A 22741-nucleotide genomic window follows, 5' to 3' on the forward strand; every position below is an offset into this window, starting at 1 on the left:
GGCTGCTTTTATTGAGACAAGACAAAACACCTCCTCCTCCTCCTCATCCTCCTCCTCTTCCTCCTTTCACAAGTCAGTGCTGATATGTCATTGTTCCCTGCAACTTGAAATGAAAAAAATATGAAACCATGGTAGCCTCCCTGCATTGACCAACTGCGTCTTTTAGAATTCATTTTAAAAATACTTTTCATCACCTTTAAAACACGCTGCCATCCGTCCCAAAGTCTAAAAACCAAAGCTGACTGTGCGTTCGCCATTAGAGCTCCCACCGCAAAGTCCTGCCCGAGGAGATCAGGCATTTTGAATCACTGCTCAAAATATACATGTAAGAAGCTGATTCTATTTCTTGACTCGTTTTTTTATTTGATCCTTTTCACAGACATTTTTTTTGTCTTATTCTTATATTGAATCCACCTGTGGTCTTACAAAGACCCCATAGACTCACTTCCCCATAGTGGATTCTTTCATGGTCTTTCACACAGTTGATTGCAGATGTCACGTTCCCCGGCTTCTCACGTTCCATGCAAACGCCGCATCCCAAATAAAATCCAAAATAAGTTCAGGGTCAACACTAGGATGGTAATACACGTGAAGAACTCAATGGGAATCAGAGCTACATTGTAAAATGACATTTTGTGTCAATAAGCAGTGACGGCATTCAAATTGTTCCCCTGCTTCCTGCCTTAAATTGACTTTGCACAGTAGTCTGGTTCCTTGTTTACATGTGAACGTCTCGCAGCGGGCCGGTCCTTGTGTGTTTAAAGGCTCTGCGTGTGTTTGTGTGTGTGTGTGTGTGTTGGTGTGTGAGGTGGTCTGATCTAATGTGGTTCAGTGCGGGCTAGACAACAAAATGCCCCGTCACCTTTTAACCGGCCTGATCATTGATTGACAAGTGTGCCGTGCCAGTAAATGATCAAACGCCTCCAGTCCAGTCCAGTCCGGCTCTGTGTGTCCGATGACCCCAGCAGCACCAGTTTGTTCAGGTCCGAATGACTCAGGGTTTTTCTTCCTCGTCAGATCTTGAAGCTGCAGACTGTAGGATCTCTGGGGGGTAAAAACTACCGAAACAAAAGAATAAACCCTTCCTTGGAACTTGCAGCTCCAATAAAGAAAACAATATCCATACTCGAGCAGATTATGCATTAGGTGACACAAGTCCGACTCATTATGATGCCACTCATATGGAATGGCATATAGGGGGGCTAATATTCTGTGTGCAATTGTGTGGATCCAAATAAAAATCGGGATCTTTTAGTGTAGTCTCATTTATATTGTGAAATAATGCCGTTCTTAGTGTAACTTGATGTGTCTATTTATCAACCTATCATTCTTCCAAAGATGGAGATTATGATTTCATCACCTACTGATGACTGTTGGCGCCTTGGCAGAGGTCTGCGCTCTACTCAGTTGACATTCAAGTGTTATTATGTCCTCAGTCTTCCAGGTTTTGTACGTCGGCCTCTGTTGTTGACTGTGATTCACTCGTATCACTGACTGACCATGCGATGAGATCGAGACCAAAAAAACCAACGGCTAAATATGGAAGTCCAGACTCATAATCTGCAATTACTGGAGGAGGGAGGAGCAAAGGAGCGAGCGGTGTCCTGTCCGGCCTCACTGCAATACCCATTCATGGTCAAATGTGCAACATGTTGTCAAAGGAAAAGGTCAGACGCTGTCGTTTCTGGTCGCCGACTGGGTTTACAGCGGCGGAAGTTAAACTTTCAGCAGCTCCTCTTCGTATTAACTCACTGAGGAGGGTTGGTTTCAGTCTGGTGCCATTAATGGGCCAACATGGGCCAACATGTGGGCCAAGTGCCCCCTAGTGGACGCCACCTGAGTGGCATAATAGCCGCATGACACTCTTTGGGAGTCATATGAGAATAATTACGGTCTCATCAGAACCTTTAAGGTCTCCTCACTTCAGTCATTAAAGATACATGAGATTCGTGAGGTTCACATTGAACATCATGTGAGGTGTTTTGACGTCTCGTGACTCAATATTTCTTGAGACTAGAGCGACGGAAGCCACTGAAGACACGGAGACTTTGGGGTTTCATGAGACTAATGAGAGTCAAGGATTCATAAGTCTTTAATGTCACATTTGACTGGATAAATATTAGAATTACCGAGGCCACAAAAGAGGTCCAGAGGTCATGTGATAATCTATAGGATTGGCCAAAGGTGTTTAGAGTCTGACCAGTCCCACTGAGGTTGACTCGAGGTCACACGATAGACTTGTGATAAAATCACATTCTCATAAATCACAGTCACCTCAGCAATTATTTTCTATCATGATCTCTGAAATTTACTTCACACGGAACGGAATGTCTCAAAGATAAAATTGCACGAGAATCTCTTTCAGCCGCCATGAGACTCTGCATCACATGAGAGAGAGAGAGTCTTTCATGTCAAATGAAATCCAGCAGTGACAAGACTTGAATTCAACAAAAGTTTCAGTGCCAACTTAAGTTAAGAAGTGATGACGTTAATGTGACGGAGTTGTGTCAAAGTCCAGTCAGTCAATACCTTTATGGGGAAAAGACGGCAGGACGGATGGTGAGCAGTTTTTTTTATTGAAAACAAATTAAAAGAAAGTTACAGAAAAAAATTGAGCAGAGACATTTTACATAATCTCAACCTGACAAGTTTGGGTTTGCATATTTGCATCATCTTCGTCAGCATAAAAAAAAAACACAAGCCCAGAGAATAAATACTGTACACGAAAAAAAGTCTGTGAAGGTTCTTTGAAGCAGAAAATGACTCGACACTGAGATCACATCTACAGAAACTATGTGTGTGTGTGTGTGATTGAAACTGAAACATTAAAAACAGAATTTACGTTTTAAATAGACTGTACTTGGTGAAAAAAAAATGTAAAAAATGGGAACAATTTTGACTTGAAACTGGATTCACGGTTTAAAAATGTGAAAGATAAACTTCAAATTTCAAACCTGCTCGCACGAATAACTTTCCGACTAAACTAAACTTAACTGAACTCTACGTTTTGTAGTAAACAGATGTGACAGATGTCTGCCTGGATCAAAGAGGAGTGTGGCAGTGTGTGCAGAACACAACACACACACACACACACACACACACACACACACACACACTCACGTGCTCACAATCTCAGTTTTCAACAAAAACTTTACAAAAATTAAAGCATAACTGACATGTTTACAACACGTCAACTCGACGCTTCGCTTTCAGACACTGCATCCCCATTCGATTTATTTTCCAGTATCAGAGCTCGGACTGGTACAGTATGGAGACGCTCCGGCCTGCGTATTGCTGATGAGGAAGCGGAGCGAATAGAAAAGCAGCAGCTGATCTGTACATTATTGCATCATGATGACATCATTAGACAGAGGAGGAAGTTCAGGCGAGCAGCTGAGAGCTCCCACTTTGTCGTCTTTTTTTACAGTAAAACTGTAAAAAAAAAAGACGAGTTATGCCGATGAGATAAAAGACTGCATAGATAAACACACACATTATGATAGTCATAATTATAATAAAATCTGTTTGTTCATTGTTGGAAGACTGAGATGCTTCAAGTTACTCAGGATGAAGCAGGACGACGAAACCAGAAAACACACAGACCAAGTGACACCCACAGAAAAAAACTGTTGGATAATTGATTGATCAGTTGAGTATTTCTGCTCATATCAAAATCTTAATACAACAGTCACATGCTCATTTCTAAAGATATTGGTTCCTGTTGTTAAGCTGACAAGCTGTTCATGAAATATAACCATGTTCTTTAAAGCAAAGTTGTCATGGTCTTGGAAAACCTGGAAAAGTCAGGGGGTTTGTGTTTCCCAGGCCTGGAAAGGTTTTGTAAAATTTAAGCAAAATAATTCTATAAATGTTTGTTCATCACGGTTTAATGATTTTCAATTTTAAACTCACACACATAATGCTGGTGAAGACACATCATCATCCTCATCAGCCCACATGACATTGACCAATCAAAGCTGAGGCCTTTTCAACTCGACCAATCAGATTTTTTAGCAACGTTGTTTCAACTCTTTGTATTCATCTCACTCAACATGTCACTCTCCTTCAAGGTAGAAGTCGGTTCAGCTGGTTGGTTACTGATTGATTACTGACAATGTCGACAGCCAATAAGAGAAGCCTCGTCAGAACCTGGAGACCAACGGACTCACAACAAAATGTCAGTCTTTGACTCTGAGTCCAGTTATTTCTGGGTTGTTTTCTGTTGTTTCACCTGCGTCTGTGAAGCCTCTTCACGACCGTCCAACAACCTCCTGATCATTTAAAAAATGTCCTGCCAGTGCCCCCTACAGGCAGCAGTGTTCATTACAGCCAAGGTACGAGAGTGATGGACAGACAAAGCAAAATACTGATGTTGAGCATTGAAGACCATTTACATATTCACAGCCCCATACAGCGTTTGGTCAGTTCGACAGTTTGGCGATGTGAGCGTAGACTTCCCTGAAAAAAGAGAATTGTTTACCAACTTTAAAAAAAATGACTTCAATTGGCAACACACAAACGAATTAGGTTTGTTCAACTTAAAGTTGACAAGTTGAGATGATTGAAATCTTTAACTTGACAGATGAACCTCAGTAAATGACGATTGAACCAAACATCAGATTGCGCAGTTGTTTGAAGGTCGTGGAAAAGCTTTGGGTGGATATTTACAACGTAAAATGAATTATCAGAGCACAGAAAAAGCAGTGAGAGAAATGTAAATATGTTCTTTTTGTTCATGGAAAGTGAATAACCACATATGAGGGAAAATGTTCTCTTGCTGTTGCCGGTTGTGAAAAGTTCCAGTGATGAGTTAAAGTCTTTGTGAAAAGTTTCCTCTCTTTTTTTGATAAAAGCTCAAGATAAACCTTTCCGGCGTCTCAAACCCCCAGAAAGTTCCGGTCGGATCCAGCGACAGCGGGAGGAGGGTTGAAAGAAATAAAACCAGGAAGTAGTCTGACTCAGAGTCCAGAGTGAGCTCGTGACGCGACGGCAGTGGAGACGACAGGGACGACATCAGGTACAGGCAGAGGTGTGGACGCCAGACACACGGGGATGGAGGAGTCTGTACTTTAGTTCCAAACATACAGCAGGAAGTGAGGATCCTGAATCAACCCTGAAGTGACTTTCTACTGTATCAAAGGATTTCTATTTGGGGTTTTTTTACCAAAAGGAGCAAACCAGGATTTTTTTTCCATAAATTATGAAAAAATTAAAATACTTTAGTTCAGTTTAAGTTCTTGAAATCAATTAACACACAAATGTAAAACATTTTTTTAAAGATAATACATATATGTGATAAATGTGACTGTTAGAGCACAAAAAAAACATGTAGACCAGGATGTAACAAATAAATGAGATGAATGAAAAGGGGTAATTTCTCATATATTTCTTTGAAATTTTGAAACCTTTCCAGGGATTTTTTTTTCACGGTGTTGTAGTGCTTGTACCCGTGACTTTGAGTATTACAGTATCTCTTCAACAGGAACCAATAGAGCCAGCGTCAGGGTGACGTCATTACAATACAGTCCAGTTCCACACGAAGAAGACGACAGACGTCACGACAGTAGTGTTTCATGCTTACTAGAAAACATTTGAAATTCAGGAATTTTTCCACATGTGCATAAATAAAAAAAATCCTGTTTTTCTCACATCCGTGGGAACCTTGGAGCCTGCTGAGGTTTCAGCAACACGTGCTTGCAAGGTTTGGATAAAATCGTCACAAGTTGCTTCAGGTTGTTTCGGACCCGAGAGAAAGTCGTCTGATCCCGGCAGAGGGAGAAGGTTTCATCCTCATGTCTCTTTGTGGAGCCTCAGTCAGAGGGGAGAAGGTTGCAGGTTTGAATCCCTGCAGCACAGAGCTGACGTCTCATCTCTCGTCTTCTGCCCCTTTGGCGCCGACAAAGTGGAGGTCAAAGGTCACCGATTCGACTCCCCCACCTTTGTCATCAGTACGGTGCGAAGAGAATCGATGCCTGGCTCGCCCTCATTGGTCCGGGAGCCGGGCGCAGGAAGGAGGCGGTGAAGAGGGACGGGGAGGCCGGAGGGCGATGGTGGAGGGAGATGGCGGTGGTGAGGGGCGAGGAGGTGGCAGTGAGGAGGGGGGAGGACGAGAGAGAGGAGGGAGGCAGCGAGATGGAGGAGGCGAGGGAGGAGGGCGCAGGGGCGAAGGGAGTGGTGAGGAAGGAGGGAGAGAGGGAGGGCTTCACCAACTCCTGAGGAGAGGAGAGGAGAGGAAATAAGAAACGTGGAGTTTAGGAGTTGCGACGAGAAAGGATCATTGTTGAATAATTGATTTATATCAACATCTGTCTTTTGTATTGATGGTATTGATAATATTTTTCAGACTGGCTTCTGCACAACACTGTTCAATACTGTACTTAATTTAAAGTCAATTTATTTATTTAAAGTAAGTAATTAGGAAAAGATTTGAATTTGAATGTGAGACAGAGAGAGAGAGAGAGAGAGAGAAAGGTAGAGAGACACTTACTGTGAGAGCGTTCCTCTGTGGTTTGTTATAGGGGCTGTATTTGGGTTTGCTGGGTTTTCCTGCCACTCTGTCCTTGTGCCTCCTGCTGGAGATGTGCTGCACCGACAACAACACACACAAACACTTCAGACCGACAACAACCCTGAGCACGGAAAACTTGGTGGATAAGAGCAAAACCGATCAACAGGAAGTCTCGCTTCTTGTTTAAGTGTAACTGAAAAAAAATTCATTTAAAATCTTCCCAGTTTACATCTTGGTGTGTTTCTACCTGTTTGAGTTGGATCTCCGAGTTGACGTGGACGTCACAGATCTGACAGTGGAAGGTCTTGTTCTGCAGGCCGGAGCCCTTCAGCCCGGTGCCGCTGATGTTCTTCAGCTTGGCCCCGGGTCGAGGGTAGGCCTTGATCGGCCCGGCGCCGCTCCGAGCCTCCAGCATCGTCTTGTGCTTCGAGCCTGAAGGCAAATAGACGGACACGCTGAAACAGGAAACCAACTTCTATGCAATGAGATACATAATGATAAAGAGATCTAATATGTAACCCCCCACCCCCCTCACCTGCGTTGTGAGCCTCCAGCTGAGACAGAGAGTTGACGGCAACTTTGCAAAGAGAGCAGTACAGCAGCTTCTTCGCCTTCTCCTCCTCCGACTCCGCGGGGAGAGGTGCATCCTGGGAGGAGGGCGGGGGAAGAGGCGCAGGGGTTGGAGACGAGGTGACAGGAGCGGGAGGGGAAGCTTTGGAGGAAGAGGAGGAGGAGGCGGAGACAGGGGAAGAGAGGCCCGGAGCGGGCAGAGCGGAGGGAGGACTGGAGGGAGGAGGCTCGCTGCCTGCTCTGCTAGAGGAGGGCGAGGAGGAGGAGGGAGGGGAGGAGGAGGAGGAGGCGGGGAGGAGGAAGGCCTTGAGGGGAGTTGAGGAGTCTGTGAGGATGGATAAGAATTCTGAAGGAAGAGGAGGAGGAGGAGGAGAAAAAAAGAGGAGGAAGTAATGAAAAACATCCCATGACTCATCCTGGGATATTAAAGATAATCAGTGACAATATTCAAGTCACTGTTGATCAGCCGATGAACTCAACCTGTGTGCTGATTGGTGCTGCTGTTCACTGCGTCATGAGGGGCGGGGCCTGCAGGCCCGCAGCTGCTGCTGCTCCCGTTGGTCTCCGCGGTGATCGACAGCCGGGCCCTGGACTTGTTCTCCTGAGACTTGAGCTTCTTGGCGTGACGACTGCCTCTGTAGTGGGCCTCGGCCTGGGACTGACCACGGGACACACAGAGAGACGGGGAGGTTTTCATTTTCTGTTCTGGGGCTTTTCTCATCTGGAGACCCCCCAGAAATGATCTCGCGCCCCCTGTGGGGGCCGGAACCCCCAGTTTGAGAATCACTAAACTAAAGTTTAGCTCATAGAAGAACTACCACTCCAACTATGTTTTGCAGGCACAACAGTTTTAGCATCATAAATCACAGTATTATAATAATCAGTGATTTCCACCCACGCGCTCTTCTCCTGTTTAAAACTCTCAGCTGTTATCTCTGCTGTCGAAAAACAAAGGCCACATTCAGACTGAATCTATACATGGAAGAAAAAACCCCCCACATCCCCTCTTCTTCATTGTACGTCTTTGCATACCATGAATTTTAGATGGGGTCTGGACGACCCGAGCGCATTCTGATCGCGATAAAATTTGTGCCTTTACGGTCGCATCGAACAAATCAACAGTGTCCTCATGTGACTGAAAACACAGCGACGCAACTTTTACACTTCAATAAACCTCTTCCTCTCGTCTCCTGTTTTCATGTTCGCTCATGAATTATTTTGGCCGGCTCATGAATTAGTCACGTTTGATTGGCGTGTCGCTAACGAGCGGCTCCGTTCCCTCTCGGCGGCCATTATGTGATCAAGCTCAGTGTCATTTACACATGCGGCACCGTGGTAGGAGGGCTCAGAGGGTCACACCTGTTTCTATACACCTGCAGGAAGGAACTGCGGCATTGTAAAAGTATCGCACAGCCTCGGGAAATAACAGATAGATCTTTAATTTGACAAAACGTTGTGAGATCCTGGCAGGGCTGCACTGTCGTCATCCACAAATAGGACGAGCTATGCCGGTAATAACTAGCAGGCTAACTGTTACTGTATGTTAAATAATGTTGTTAATGTGATTAATGTGTTGCCCTGGTCCTGAAACCAGTAGCTAATGAGCTCGCGTTTATAAGCGAGAGCGCAAACATTACTTTGCAACCATGTTGGCTTATTATCTTATTAACAAGCGCCCGAGGGGTTTACCAAAGGAACAGTCCAACATTATGTAAAATGAACACTAGTTAGAAGAGGTAAAAGTGGATCAGTTTCATCCCTGCGCAGCCAGAAATACAGTCGGTGTCGGAAGAGGTAATATTTCACGTTTTCAGGGAGCGAGGCTCGCAGTTTCCCCTGCTCACCAGTATTTGTAGTGGTTCGGTGTCCCGCTGTGGTCGTGTTGTGTCTTTTCGCAGTTATTTCTTGTCTCTTAATAGTCGTTGTGTGTCTCTTTGTAGTCATTTTAATTATGTGACTTTCTCCAGGTGTAGCCAGTAAGCCCGTTTGCTGGATGCACAGAGATTTAAACTGATATTCTCATGGGAGATGAGGATCAGTCAGACGTTTTTCTTTAAAAGAGCTTCATACATTTTGAGCCACAGCAGAACCAGAATGCAGGTGAATCACATTAGAGGACACTGATCATTGAGGCATATGAGCCAAACAACACACACACACACACACACACACACACACACCCACACACAAACTTACATCAGAGTTGAACCTCAGCTGACAGACGTTACATGAGATGACCTGTTTCTTTTTGGGCACCATGGTGACGCCAAAAGTGTGGTTGATGACGGCCTTCTGCACCGGGTCCATCTGCAGCAAACACACAAGAGGTGAGACAGGACTTGACATCACAGTCAGTCTGTACTGTCTGCAGCTACAATGCAACACACACACACACACACACACACACACACACACACACACACACACACACACACACACTAACATACCGTGTTGAAGTTAGGAAAAAGTCCAACGGGTGATGTTGTCTCGACAGAGTAGGACAGGAACGGTTTCATCATCACCGAGGGACCAGTGGCACCAATAAGCCCCGGCAACGCCCCGCCCACTACGCCACACCCGCTACCTGCAAACAGAGGGAAAAAGACCTTTTGAATTATTGACACAATTATTAATTAGAGTGCTCTTTAACTCCTGACGTGTCCCCAGAGGTGACCGGTGGCCTGTCTGTTCAAAATGGCAGAACTGGTAAAGATGCGGCCGCTGGTTTTTGGGAACTTCATAGAGTTGCATAGCAAAACTTCAGTCGGAAAAAAAAACAGATTAATTCTTCAGATGTTCTTAGAGAGAACATCTTTTATGTGAAAATGAGAAGCAGCAACCGCACCCTACTAAGCCAATACATATCAACTCAGCCTCTCTTTTTTTGGCAGATATCACCATGGCTGCAAACACTTTGTGGCGCCAACAAGGGTCCTTTTATTCTTGATTTAGGATTTTTCACCCACTCCTCCCGAGAACTTTTTAAGTTTGTCTTGTGCACGTTTGAGATCTGCCCGTGCCAAAAGTGCCGGCTTGGAATAATTTGTGTTGGATCGGGATCATTGTCCAACGCGGCCATCCTCTTTTCAGCGTCAGTTTATTGACTGCAGCAGGACATTTACATCCATTCTTCCGTCTTCTGTCTGTGCAGTGTTTCCTGTGCCACTGTTTGCCACACAACCCCCAGGCAGATTATTCACACCCCAACAACAAAAGCTGGCAAAGGAAGAGAGTTACTAAGTACTGACTATGTAAACTTTTGCAAATGCCACAATGTGTCTGCGTGTGTGTGTGTGTGTGTGTGTGTGTGTGTGTGTGCTTGTGTGTGTTCATAGTGGGTGCGTGCTTCCACTCCAACTGTAAACCAAACATTTAATTTGCCCATGGCTGCCAAAACATTTGCATACATGGCTGATGTGACTGGGTTTGCCCACACACTGTTCGTAGCCACTGTCTGTAATGAATCATAACATGAACACGCAGAATCAAGTGAAACCCTCATTTTAACTTTTACAATGGCAAGGCTCATCACCGGCAACAACCAAGTGTGATCATATAACACATACATATATACTATACAAATAAAACGTAATATTATTTTAAAGCTACTGTTCATACGCCGAGGCTTTACTTTGGACGAGTCACCGTTCGTGTCGATACGAGCTGGTCCGTTATGTCCGACGACGTTTGCGTCAAGCGACACACTCACTTCTTGGCAAAGCCATCGAGGAAACAAATGGAGGAAATTCACTCCACTCAAAAGCTTTATATGGTTTCAACCTGGGGACCTGGGCATCTGCTTTACGGTAACACAAGTGAGGAACATATGGAGCTGCAGCTGCTGGAGGCTGAGGGAGGCAATAATACAGAGAGAGAGAGAGAAAAAAGAAGAGAGATGGCGAACGAGCAGCTCGCATAATGAGTCCGTGTGTCCGGTCGCCACAGGGCCAGAGTACGAGCTGCTCCGTACATCTCCTCACTCTCAAACTACATTCAGACTGTCGCAAAACATAACCGCTGTGAAACTTTAAAGGGGAAAATATGTCGTTCAAAAGTTACACAATGATCATAACCTGAACCATTATCGACAAAAATATTTAGAAGCCGAATGGAGACATCAGCTTAGTGTCACTCATCTGGGCAGTTGTCTATTCCGGGAAATTTAAACCTATTACATACACAGTACGTCCACAGGACAGTATTTTCCGACAGAGGCGAAGTGCTTTTCTCCTATCAGAGTGTACATTTATAGTCACAGCTTATAGAAACTCGGCGGTGAATTATCTCATAACAAACAGATTGTGGGTGGAAACACGGAGAGGAACGGATTCAGGCCTGACGGAGGAGGAGGAGGAGGAGGAGGAGGAGGAGGAGGAGGACATAGAGAAGTTTTGGGGTTCTGGCTTTTATCCATCAGTCCAATTTTAAAAACACACTTACCTCATCCAACCAACTACAAATTCCTTATACTTAATTCACACCCATTCTGACTTATGACTTATAATGGACAATTAACTCAGCGACATCCATTCTGTCAACACCGTGATCTACTGTAACCCATTCTGAATTCACGACGACCCATTGAAACCCATTCTAAACTCCTTGTCATTCATTCACACCGATATTCTTTAGGAACTGTGAACCCATTTCGAATCATTGTAAATGCACCATATCCCGTATGAAGGCACTGCACTGAAACTCATTCTCATACATTTCAATTGCAGCGACTGACTGTAACCCATTGTACCTGATTCTAAATCTACTTATAGACCAATTTAAATGCACTAAATGAACTATAACCCGATGTAAGGAGTCGTACATATATCCAGGTCAGGACAGGCCAGGCCGGGCGATATGTTCTCAGGCTGACATGAGGCTAGCGGTGGATTAGCTGCATGCCACACTGCTGCTCTCTGAGGTTTGGCCTCATATAGCAGAGCTGGAGTCAGCGTCTGCATTTATCTCTCTCAGCTCTTTATCAGGTCGAGAACAACGCGACACGCGACACAGTGCCGTAGTCGAGACACATGTAGCGCGGACACACAGACCACACAGGCGGGGTCAGCTGTTATCAGCTGAAAGATTATTCATGATAGTAAATACAGATTACACGGCCTATTTATAACAACGGTGTAACGCCAACTTGAACTTGATGCAAAAATAAAAGCTTCACCTTTCGATAGTGCAGCCACAATGGCGATGTAATGCAAGTTAGACTGGATGTGAGCCCATGCCGACTTGTCATTACTAAATATACTTCCATTGTCAAGGCAAATTTCAATATTTATGTCGGTCCACAACCTCAATATCTTTCCATGCGCAATCCCTTTTATATTGCATAGATTACTATTATATTGCATGCTTACTTATTTATTGCTTTTTAATGATACTTCTTTCTTTGGCTTTCTCCTTTTCTTTCCTCTTACACTGATCTGGGACTGAAAAAGGATTATCTCAACTTATTTTACTTTATTTAATCAAAAAAAAAAAAAAAAAAGGTATTAACACCCATTCAATTTTTCCATCAAGAATTCCTCTCAAATGTCCCCATGAGCCTCTCCACTAGGAACGAATTAGATCGTACAATGTGTCGTCCAACAATGTCTGAAGGCAAATGTTTTACCAAATTGTTGCACTTGAAGTTGGGGTGAAATGTCTTCTGTCGTACAGAGGGGCACCAAAGTCTGACAGCCTTTCCACAAATGCATTTATCATGTATCACTGTTTGTATATCGAGGAAAAAGGAGAGTAGAGGAAGTAGTTCAAACCAGAGCTTGATAACAAAGTTCAAATCCATCGTCGAGTGAAGCGAACACGCCGGCGAGACGACCTCCTCAAAGACCGTTTAAATCCCCCAGAAAAACACAGAGAACCTCTTGAAGGGCAACTCCCAGAACACCAGAACCGATCAAGAGTGTCCAAACCATCCCAAGAAGCCATAAAGCATCCAAGAGGGCGACTATTTAAACTTCTGGAGAATGTCCCAAGTGAGTCCATGTGAGCAGATGCCACAGAATGTTCCAGAAAGGACTGTGTTGGTGTGAACGTCTTCTGCTCCTATTTGTCAAATGGGAAAGGAAAATGTTTGGACCCCCTTTGCGGGACACTTGTCTTTGTCTCATCGCTGTCAAACATCGTTTCACTGATTTCCGATAGTGAGCATCAACCCCATCTGTGTTGAATATTGAATTGTGGGACAGATGCAACCTAACAACTTCGCCAGCGGCCACTGACACCACCTCGTAGACCATCAGAAGGTTCTTTAACAGCCTTAGAATCTGCTCAAGGAATAAACCACCTCGAGGAACATTAATGGTTCTCTATTCAGCGCAGGAATCAGCTCCAGGACGACTCAAACCTCCTCAAGGACCCCTGGAACCTCCTCCTCAAGGACGACGTAAGCCTCTACAAACCCCGTCTCTCAATCTGTCTCGCCACCGACCTTTTTTTCCCCCGGCGTTAATCTTTCGACATCCATCCACACAACACTTCAAATACCTGGTGATCTTAGTCTACATGCTGGTCTGGTACTTTTTGTACGATTTAGTCTTTACAGAACGTTTTACGTACTGTTTGTCATCTGTAAAGTTGAGCTCCTGTTCTTGTCTTTATGATCCGTATGGACTGACGATAATTTTCAGTATGTGTGTCTGTGATTAACAGTGTGGTGACAGAGTCATCTTAATTCTGTCCCTCTGTCCTCTGAGATCTGGTTACCACACACACACACACACACACACACACACAGGAACCCTTCTCTCTTACAGTAAGTTGCTGTTCTAAGAAGCTGCTATAAATACTGATACACGTCTGCTGCCGTGTTCACAATTATTTCAAACAACCCCTTTCCATGCGCAGAGCGAAATCTGTGACTGTACTGCTGCAAGGTTTCACACTCGTATGACAAAACAGCTCAAACCAGTCTGACAATGGAACCAGATCCGAACGGTTAAGACCTAGTCCGATACTGAATCTCACTGGTTTAGACTATTTTCGCACCGAAACGGTCTAATTTGTCCACAACTGTTCCTGAAACAGTTTATTTTAGTCAGATTTGGAAACTGGAAAAGTACGGTTAAGACCACTGGATACTTGAACTGGCACTTACGAGTTTAGAGGGGAAGGGGATTAGTCTACTCTTACACTGGAACTGGATCTGACTGAATTTAAAACGTCTGCCACCGGAAGCAGAATCAACTGGTTTTAATGACTCTCTGACCATTTTAAATCTGATCCAAAGAGTTTCATCTGTGCATCTTTCTGAGGTATTTGGTTTTCAGAGCTTGGTTGCACGACCATATAGTCACGAGGCTAGTTGGGAAGCTAACTATATCAGACTGCAGCTCAGTTGTTAGGTGACAGCGGAAAGGGCGAAACCCGCTGGTGATAGCACATATGAAATCCGTCGTAAACTACTTACTATCATTTCGGTTCGGCCTTCGCGGCCTGTGCAGCCAAAGAAGACTAGCCGTATCGGGGACATAAACTTCACTGATCACAGTTCAATATTTGAAATGAATGGGCTTTTGTGCAGAATTTCACCTCGATAAATACTTGTGTGACCGGGCCCTTAGATAATTATAACACCGAACCATGGCACAGCCCCACACATCCAAAACGATCAGAGTTTCTCTCCTGGTGCAACATTTGCTGCTCGGCGGTCGGGATTAAACGGTCTATAAGTTGATCCGAAACTCTTTTCTAAGTCGTAGCATCCAGTTTCCAGCGGGTCAGTCTCTGATCTCTGCGGCGGGCAGATTTATGACTTGGCTGCTATCAGGGTCATCTCTGGCATTCACACCCCGCACACAGACACAGATCACACACACACACACACAACTGTTTCAAACCACCTTCATATTTTGGCCTGCGGGTGAAGCTATACTAGAAAGTGTGATTGCTATGTAATCGCTCACATCGCTCCGGTATTTAAATCCATGTGGGGCTGATTAACTTCAATACAACTTTTTATTTAGTTGCAGAAACTGGGGCACGGCCTCCGGCGGCAGGTGGAAAACTTTGTTTGCTGAACTTGTGTGTGTTGATGATGCATATATGCATCACAGAACAGCTGTAAAGATCGGTCAATTCATTGATTAGGCAATCAGCATGAAATTAATCAATTACATATGCTTGGTACAGGATTTGATGCTTTGACATTTGTGACCTCGAACTGAATCTTTGAGATTCGGACAGTTTGTCCCAAAAAGGCCTGGCACACGAAGATGTAAGCCTGATTTTCAAAAAGCATTTTTCAGTAATTTACAATACAGCTAATTGATTCATTGAGAAAATAACTGATCTGATAGATTAATAGCGGAAATAATCCATTATATGTCGGAATAATTCAGATGCAAAAATCGAGGAGAAGGTATCTGAAGCACCACTCACACACCACACACACACACACACACACACACACACCCGGGCGCGCGCGCACACAGTGCTAGGTAGTTGTAATTAGAATAAAACTATTACGCCAGCAACAACTCGGCCAATAACAACTCATCTTTCAACTGCACTATGCACTCCTGACGTAGGTGTGTGTGTGTGTGTGACGCAGCATCGTTTTTCATTACACTCCAAATATGTGGAAGCAGATATGAAAGCGTCTTGAGTATCTCAGTCATTCAGAAATACACTGAGTGACTGAGATACTCAAATATCCTCCCGCGGGGCCACAAAGCCAGTTAATCAGCGCAGGCTCGACATTGTCCCACAGACAACAGCGTGATCGACGGCAGGTCGTGTTGACAGCGCCGACCTTCGACGGAGCCATTAAGCCCCAAAACACAGGAGGACGAGACCATCGTGGCTTAGTAGCGCCGTGCAGTCTTACCTCGCCCTGTTCGGTCCGACAGTTCAATTTCACAAATCAGTCGCTCGAATAAATTGCGCAGATTAATTTGTCTCTTTCGCTGCCGAGCTAATGTGCTCGATATAATCCACAGTTGAATAATTCACATAGACGTCATTATCATAAATAACGAGCAGAAGGATGAAAATGAGGCGTCTTCTGCCAATCAAACGGCCTCCTTGGCAAAGGTAAAAATAAGTTTTGTGTCCCATTGCTGCAGACTTTAGATACGCAGAATTTACAAAAAACACGTATTCCTCCTTTCCTCTAAAATACCTAATTGTTGCTCCCTTAATCCAAGTGGCTTGGTTTTCTTCCCCTGTATCTGTGCGATGAAATTACACTGTAAATTGTGTACCATAACTTCAAAATACAATATTGACAACTTAAAATCTCTTCCAACTCCCCAACAATTTCAGAGTTTGGCGTATAAAGCATGGGGCCCCGGTGAAGAGCTGTGCGTGACGTAGACGTCGGCGTCTCATCATTCAGCTGTTGCGGCCTCACTGTCTCATCTTCCCAACTCGGCGGAGAACAGCGAGAAACATCTGGCGCCGTTGACCAGGCTGTGAAGCGGGTCGAGCCAGCGGAGAGGCCGAGGGGATCGCACGGCCGGCGGAGACGCTTTCTCGCCCAGCGAGAGCAGGGGCGGTTTCGAAGTCACGGCCGCTCACTGCGTCACACATCGTTCACACTCTGGCAGAACGGCCACCGGGGCCGACGCAGCGTTCATCGCCTTGCCCAAGGACACTTCAGCATGCAGACGAGGAGGAGCCGGGGATTGAACCGTCGACCCATTCCGACTCACAGGAAGTGATGAAAGCTGAGGATGAGGAAGAGGAGGATGGCTTGATTTCCATTAAAGCTTCCTACCTGCACCGGTCGTCCTTCTTTCTTTATCTCGATCCAGATTTTCTTTAGTCTTTCTTTAATGTTTCTCCCCTCCCGTCTGCACTTGTTGTATATTCTATTGTACTCTACTGCGTCACGCTCTGTCGTCCGCTGCACGCCACTGCTTTCTCTCCGTCCGTGTTACTCTGCTGTCGCCTTTTCTTTTTTTTTTACAAACCAAAGAGCAGGAGCCAAACACACCCACCACTCACTTTGTGTGATTCAGAGAGAGAGACGGAGAGAGAGAGAGAGAGAGAGAGAGAGAGAGAGAGAGAGAGAGAGAGAGTGTATCAGGTGACTGGAGAAAGAGTGGCATGTGTCATCGCTATCTGAACCCCTGAACCCTTAGCGTCAGGTGTGTGTGTGTGTGTTTCTTTGTGTGTGTGTGTGTGTGTGTGTGTATGTATGTGTTACTTCTTAATCCCCTGCTGCCATTTCCTCCAGAGACAAGAAATTCTATCCCTGAGGAACGACAGAGGGGGAGAGAGAGAGAGAGAGAGAGAGAGAGAGAGAGAGAACGACCCCCTCACACTCTCTCTCACACACACACGCACACACCACCAGATCATATTGGAGGATTAAAGATGAAATTACGCTGCTGCACTCACTGCTTTTTGTGTGTCTGTGTGTGTGTGTGTGTGTGTGTGTGTGTGTACGATGACATCAGAGAGCAGTTGTTGGTTCACACCATCTCCCGTTACACAGAGAATAGTGCGCGTGTGTGCGTGCGTGTGTGTGACAGACAACAAAACCAGCTGGTTCACAGTTAATGTAATAAACATTAAAAATAAATAAGGCGTGATATGAGACATTTCAGTTGTTTGTTTCTCTCCAGCCGACACTGGGACTTTGAGTGGGCTCGCGTCCGAACGTAGAAGAAAATTCTAACTGAACTTTGTGGAGATCTGCAAGAAGAAAAAAAAATGCAAATCAGCTATGCAAATATGAATAGTTTGAGATGGATAAACAGCCGCTGGTGGTACATTTCCAGTCAGTGACATTCAACCATTAACATTTGGAATGTAACAGTCCGAATGTTTTTTGCTGTTAAACCGGTAACAGTGAATTTGAACACATCCCGAATGCACTTGCTCCGTGAACCACGCCCCGACTCAAATTCTGTTCTGCATCTCATTTCACTCTCACAATCGAGTGTTCCCCAGAATGTTTGAATGTGAATGAATACATTCATGTGACTGCAGAGGAACAGTAACTGCAGGTACTAGTGGAGACAGCATTGTCCCAGTTTGGCCGTCGGACGTCCCGACGACACGATCACTCACTCTGGTTTCCCCGCTGCAGGAAAAAGCCTGCTGCTGAAATAGCTGCAGCTGGAGATGAAGCCTTAGAAGAACGCTGGATATTAATACACCGCTGATCCTACTGGGAGGAGAAACCATCTCCCTACCTTCTTCTGCATCTTAAACATCTCTCATCCACAGAGAGGGAGGGAGAGGGAGGGAGACATAGGCTGAGTGTGGTTTCTGCTGACAGCAGCATTAGACATCACACCGCATTATTATTATTATGCAGAGAAACATAACGAGTGTGTGTGTGCGTGCGTGTGTGTGTGTGTGTCTGAACGTGACCTACTTAATCACACACACGCAAACCCCCCCACGCACACACACACACAGAAGGCCAATCGGGAGTATGCAAGCAGACAGTCTGAGACTCAGTAGAAAACAGCAGAAAACCAACAGAAACACATCAGCATTATCACCTGCGGTGGAAATTTCATTATGAATTCATGTAACATTTTATATGAACGTGTTGGACGGGAAAAAAGTTAAAAAAAAACTACGTACAGAGTTGTTTACCAAATTGTGGAGCTAGAAATGTAAAGTTTGTCCTCAGGGTGGGCGTTAGAGGAAAGGTCAAGGAGTTTGATTGACAACAATTCTAATAATTAGTTAATAATTTTAGTCAAACCGGAAAATAAATCTCCCGGTGCTTATACTTTTTTTACTCAGATATGACAGTAAACTGAATATCATAGACTGAATATGAAAATGGACGTTGTCGTGATGCCTGATTCTGAATGAGAAACCACAACTACTCTGAAAAACCCAGCAAATGAAAACCCCGACTGAGCGACCTGCAACTGCAAGTGCCACAAAAAAAAAGGTCACCACAACGAACCACCGAGGAGACAACAGAGCCTCAAGGTGTACATTCACAAACTTATGAAAATCAAACAATATGTATATATATATATATATATATACTGTACTGAAAACCTAAGGGGGGGAAGCTTAAGTTTTTAATCTGCAGAAACAGATCCAGACACACCGCAGACAAGGGAATTCATTGTGTGTTTTTGTCTCACACAGACACACACACACACACGCACGCACACACGCACGCACGCACACACACACGCACGCATGCACACTGCGCTGTGGTGGTGATGAGCAGCAGTGTGTGGGTAATCACAGCAGTCACGCTATCTATAATGAGAGGAATGTCAGACAGACAGATAGCGAGTAGCAGCAGATTCAAAGGACCAAATCTCAGTTTACATTATCTTCCATTCCAAAACACTGTTTCTACCAGGAAACGTCTGGTTCCAGCTCCCTGTGCGAAGAAAAAAGCATTCGGATGCTCGCTTACCTGCCGCTGAGATACCTGTGAATAGTCGAAGATTTCCAGGCCGCAGCTCCACTTGAGAAGAGCCGTGAAGTTCAAGAGAGGGCAAATAAAGCAGGAGCGGCTGCACAGCGTGTCGTGGCGTTTGTAGCAGCGATCTGAAGTGAGACAAAAAACCCTGTTCCTCTGAAGTAGGTTCATTTCAGTACACCTGCTCTCAGGTGCATATTCAACGTGCGCCCGGAAAAAAAAAAATTCACGGTGGAAAGAATGCCAGACTTTAGAAAAAGTTGGCATATGGAGAAAGAGACGCTGACGGCCACTGAAGAGCCACGCTGCTTGCGAGAAGGGCTCCATTGGGAGTCTGTCCACTTTGGCCCAGTCTGAAAATATCTCAACCACCATTGAATGAAGACCTTACAGATTTGGTACGCACACATTCACGGTCTCCAGAGGATCCGATCGTGCTCACTCTGGTGATCCTCCCCCTTTCCACTATTGCAACCAAATGGTTCACACTTGTGGACGGATTCTAGTTCCTTTTCTTCCTTCGTGAGCATCAACGTGGTCAAATGCTTCGTTTGTCCGAGACTTTGGTTTTTGCAAAATTAGGCCAGAAAAGCACCAAAAAAGAACGTTCCCCATCAGTTTGTGTTGAGAGATAATTTTGCAAATGTTAGCATGCTAAGCAAATGAAACTAAGATGGTGTGAATAGTCAACGTTACCTGCTTAGCACGTTAGCACATTAGCATTGTCACCGGGAGAATGTTAGCATGCAGACGTTGAACATTCAGCTCATGCGGTACCAACAGTGTTTTGTGATTTTGATATATTTTCAAATACTGCCGGAATACTTTGCTAATAATTTTTTTAATTCTGCTGTTGCGACACAGGATTTGTACGGACGCATAAATGTGAAAACAGATGGATAAAATGTGGGAAAAAAAGGAAAATTCAACATTTAATTTCGATGAGTTTTTAATTGCCGGACGATAATTATAATCACCTTCTGAAGAACAGCTGATTTTGTCTCTTGGAATTTTGCAATTTACACACGAACCACCAATCACCACAATGTGAGCGGAGAAACTACAACCTGACTACGACCTCAGTTCAAGGTTTGGGTCCGGGTCACGACCTCAAGGTAATGTTACCCCCCCCCCCCCCCCAAAAAAAAACCCCAACACACTCACACATAGCAAACACCTGTATGCAGGCAGCGTGATACGCTGTGAAATCACGCAGCCGCACACGGGACAACAGATGCAGTATTGAAATTGCGCGGCTCAAACAGAAATGGACAGGAGAAGGATTTCCTACCTCGACTCAGGAAACTACTCCACATCATCAACAGGGAGACGGCTGTCTCACCTCCTCCTCCTCCTCTGCCCTCTCCTCTCTATCATCTGCTCCCACGACAACAGAAAAAAAGCAACCAAGAGGAAACACAAACCAAACAGTGGACAAACGCCGTCCGACTGTCTGACCGTCTGACTGTCTGTGTAAGAGTGCAGAGAAACACGTGTGTGTGTGTGTGTGTGTGTGTGTGTGTGTGTGTGTGTGTGTGTGTGTGAGGAGGAGGTGGGTGACCGACACACAGCGAGGAAGAGACAGTGTATGTGAGTCACTGAGGTGATGATATTCAGGGTGAGCGGTGGTGACAGCCCCCCTGTCTCAATGGAAATCCCTCGTCCTCTGTCTCTCTATCTCGGTGCAGCTCGCTCGCTCGCTCGCTCGCTCACAGCCAGTTCGTGGCATCGTGATTCCAAAAAAAAGAGAAGAAGAGGAGGAGACGAGAGGAGAGGAGAGGAGAGGAGAGGAGAGAAGGGGGTGTAAGCTTTGAGTTCCTCCATTCTCAAAAACAAAATACAGAATGAGAATAGAGGAGACTGCAAAAGAGAACTAAACTAGAAAATGAATGAATCAACAATTTATTTAATAAAATAAGCAACAGGGAATAAAAAGTCAATTAAACAGATTTACTAGTCCCTAGACTAGTTTTCTGCAAGTCCTTTACCCTCTGACCTAGAATAGTCCTCCCACTTCTCTACTAAGTCCTACCTTTCTAGTAGATTTGGACTAGTCCCATCAGTCCTCTGCTAGTTCAACTGCGCCTACCAGGTTTCTACTAGTCCTTGATTATCTTTCCTACTTGACTAGTCCTTGGGCCACTAGTTCTAACAGTTTCCTACCAACCATCAACTAGATCTGTCAGTATAAAATCTTTTCTACTAGACCTTACTACCAACACTAAATGTACTGTACTACTATACAACTCTGAACTGTTGTCTACTAGTTTCTCTATTCCTACTACTCTTCTACTAGTTTTTCTCGTAGACCTTGACCAGTCCTGGCAGCGCTCTACTACTTATGCTGGACCTTAACTAGTCCTACCCATTTTCTACAAGTTCCACTGGTAATACCAGTTTTCTAATAGACCATAACAATCTATTTTAAAAGAAATTCTAAATGTTTACCCTACCCTGACTAGTCCTCCAGCAGATCTAACCATTCATCTACTAATATTGGTAAGACTAATCTTTTATTCGGTTCTTGTAGTCTTTCCAATTTCTTTTATCATCACCATCCAAACCTATACCGGTCCTCCAAAGCTCTTTAAATCATTCCAGTCCTCTACTATCTGCTAGTTCCTGAGTTTGCTACGTGTCCTTTGCCAATCCCACCAGATTGACAAGTTCTGTACGAGGTCGCCCTGGTTCCCACTGGTCCATTAGCGTTGCAACTTGTCCTCACCGGTCTGCTTCTGTCAAAGCTCCAGTCTATCGACATGGACATGTTGGTTGGTTTCCTCCAGCTCTTCTACCAGCCCTCCTTGAGGAACCCCACTGTAGTTCATCTTGTATTACAAGGTGTCTACCGGTGGTCACAGATGTCGGTCATGTGGACGCAGCATCGCCGGTCATATATACCCCCGCCTGCCCCCACCTCCCCTCCCTCACGCCCCTCTCTGAGCCATTTGTCGACCACCGTACAGGACTATGAGTGCGTGGATCTGTCAGCAGAGTCTATTCATACACCGCTGAATACATCCATGCAAGACAACACATCAACACCTGCTCAATCTCTCCATCACACACACACACACACACACACACTGCTGCAAAGTGTGTCTATTAATAACTGTCTATTTTTCACCTCATTATGTATGGGGTATTGGGACAACATGCTACCTTTATTAGCCCATCAGAACTAATTAATGAAGAGAAGAGAAGAGAAGAGAAGAGGGAGACGAGGAGAGAAGCCAGAGAGTAGGAGAGGAAACATGAGGAGAGCAGCTTTTAATATTGTAAAGGTTATTAGACTC

General features: G+C 44.8%; 1 protein-coding gene across 3 annotated transcripts in view; it reads right to left on the reverse strand.

Moving 5' to 3' along the window:
- Positions 1-3871: 3871 nt before the first annotated feature.
- The window catches only part of znf385b (zinc finger protein 385B), a 35398-nt gene continuing 16528 nt past the window's right edge, over positions 3872-22741 (reverse strand). For all 3 annotated transcript variants that reach the window (XM_047337443.1, XM_035604642.2, XM_035604641.2), the window contains 7 exons: positions 9526-9662; positions 9275-9385; positions 7559-7736; positions 7044-7424; positions 6756-6940; positions 6488-6583; positions 3872-6212 (listed from right to left, as the gene is read on the reverse strand). In XM_047337443.1, coding sequence (XP_047193399.1) covers positions 5946-6212; positions 6488-6583; positions 6756-6940; positions 7044-7424; positions 7559-7736; positions 9275-9385; positions 9526-9662 — 1355 coding nt within the window. In that variant the 3' untranslated portion in view covers positions 3872-5945. The remainder of the gene's footprint in view (positions 6213-6487; positions 6584-6755; positions 6941-7043; positions 7425-7558; positions 7737-9274; positions 9386-9525; positions 9663-22741) is intronic.

Source organism: Scophthalmus maximus, chromosome 14 (genome assembly GCF_022379125.1).
Source record: "Scophthalmus maximus strain ysfricsl-2021 chromosome 14, ASM2237912v1, whole genome shotgun sequence".
Taxonomy (NCBI): Eukaryota; Metazoa; Chordata; class Actinopteri; order Pleuronectiformes; family Scophthalmidae; genus Scophthalmus; species Scophthalmus maximus.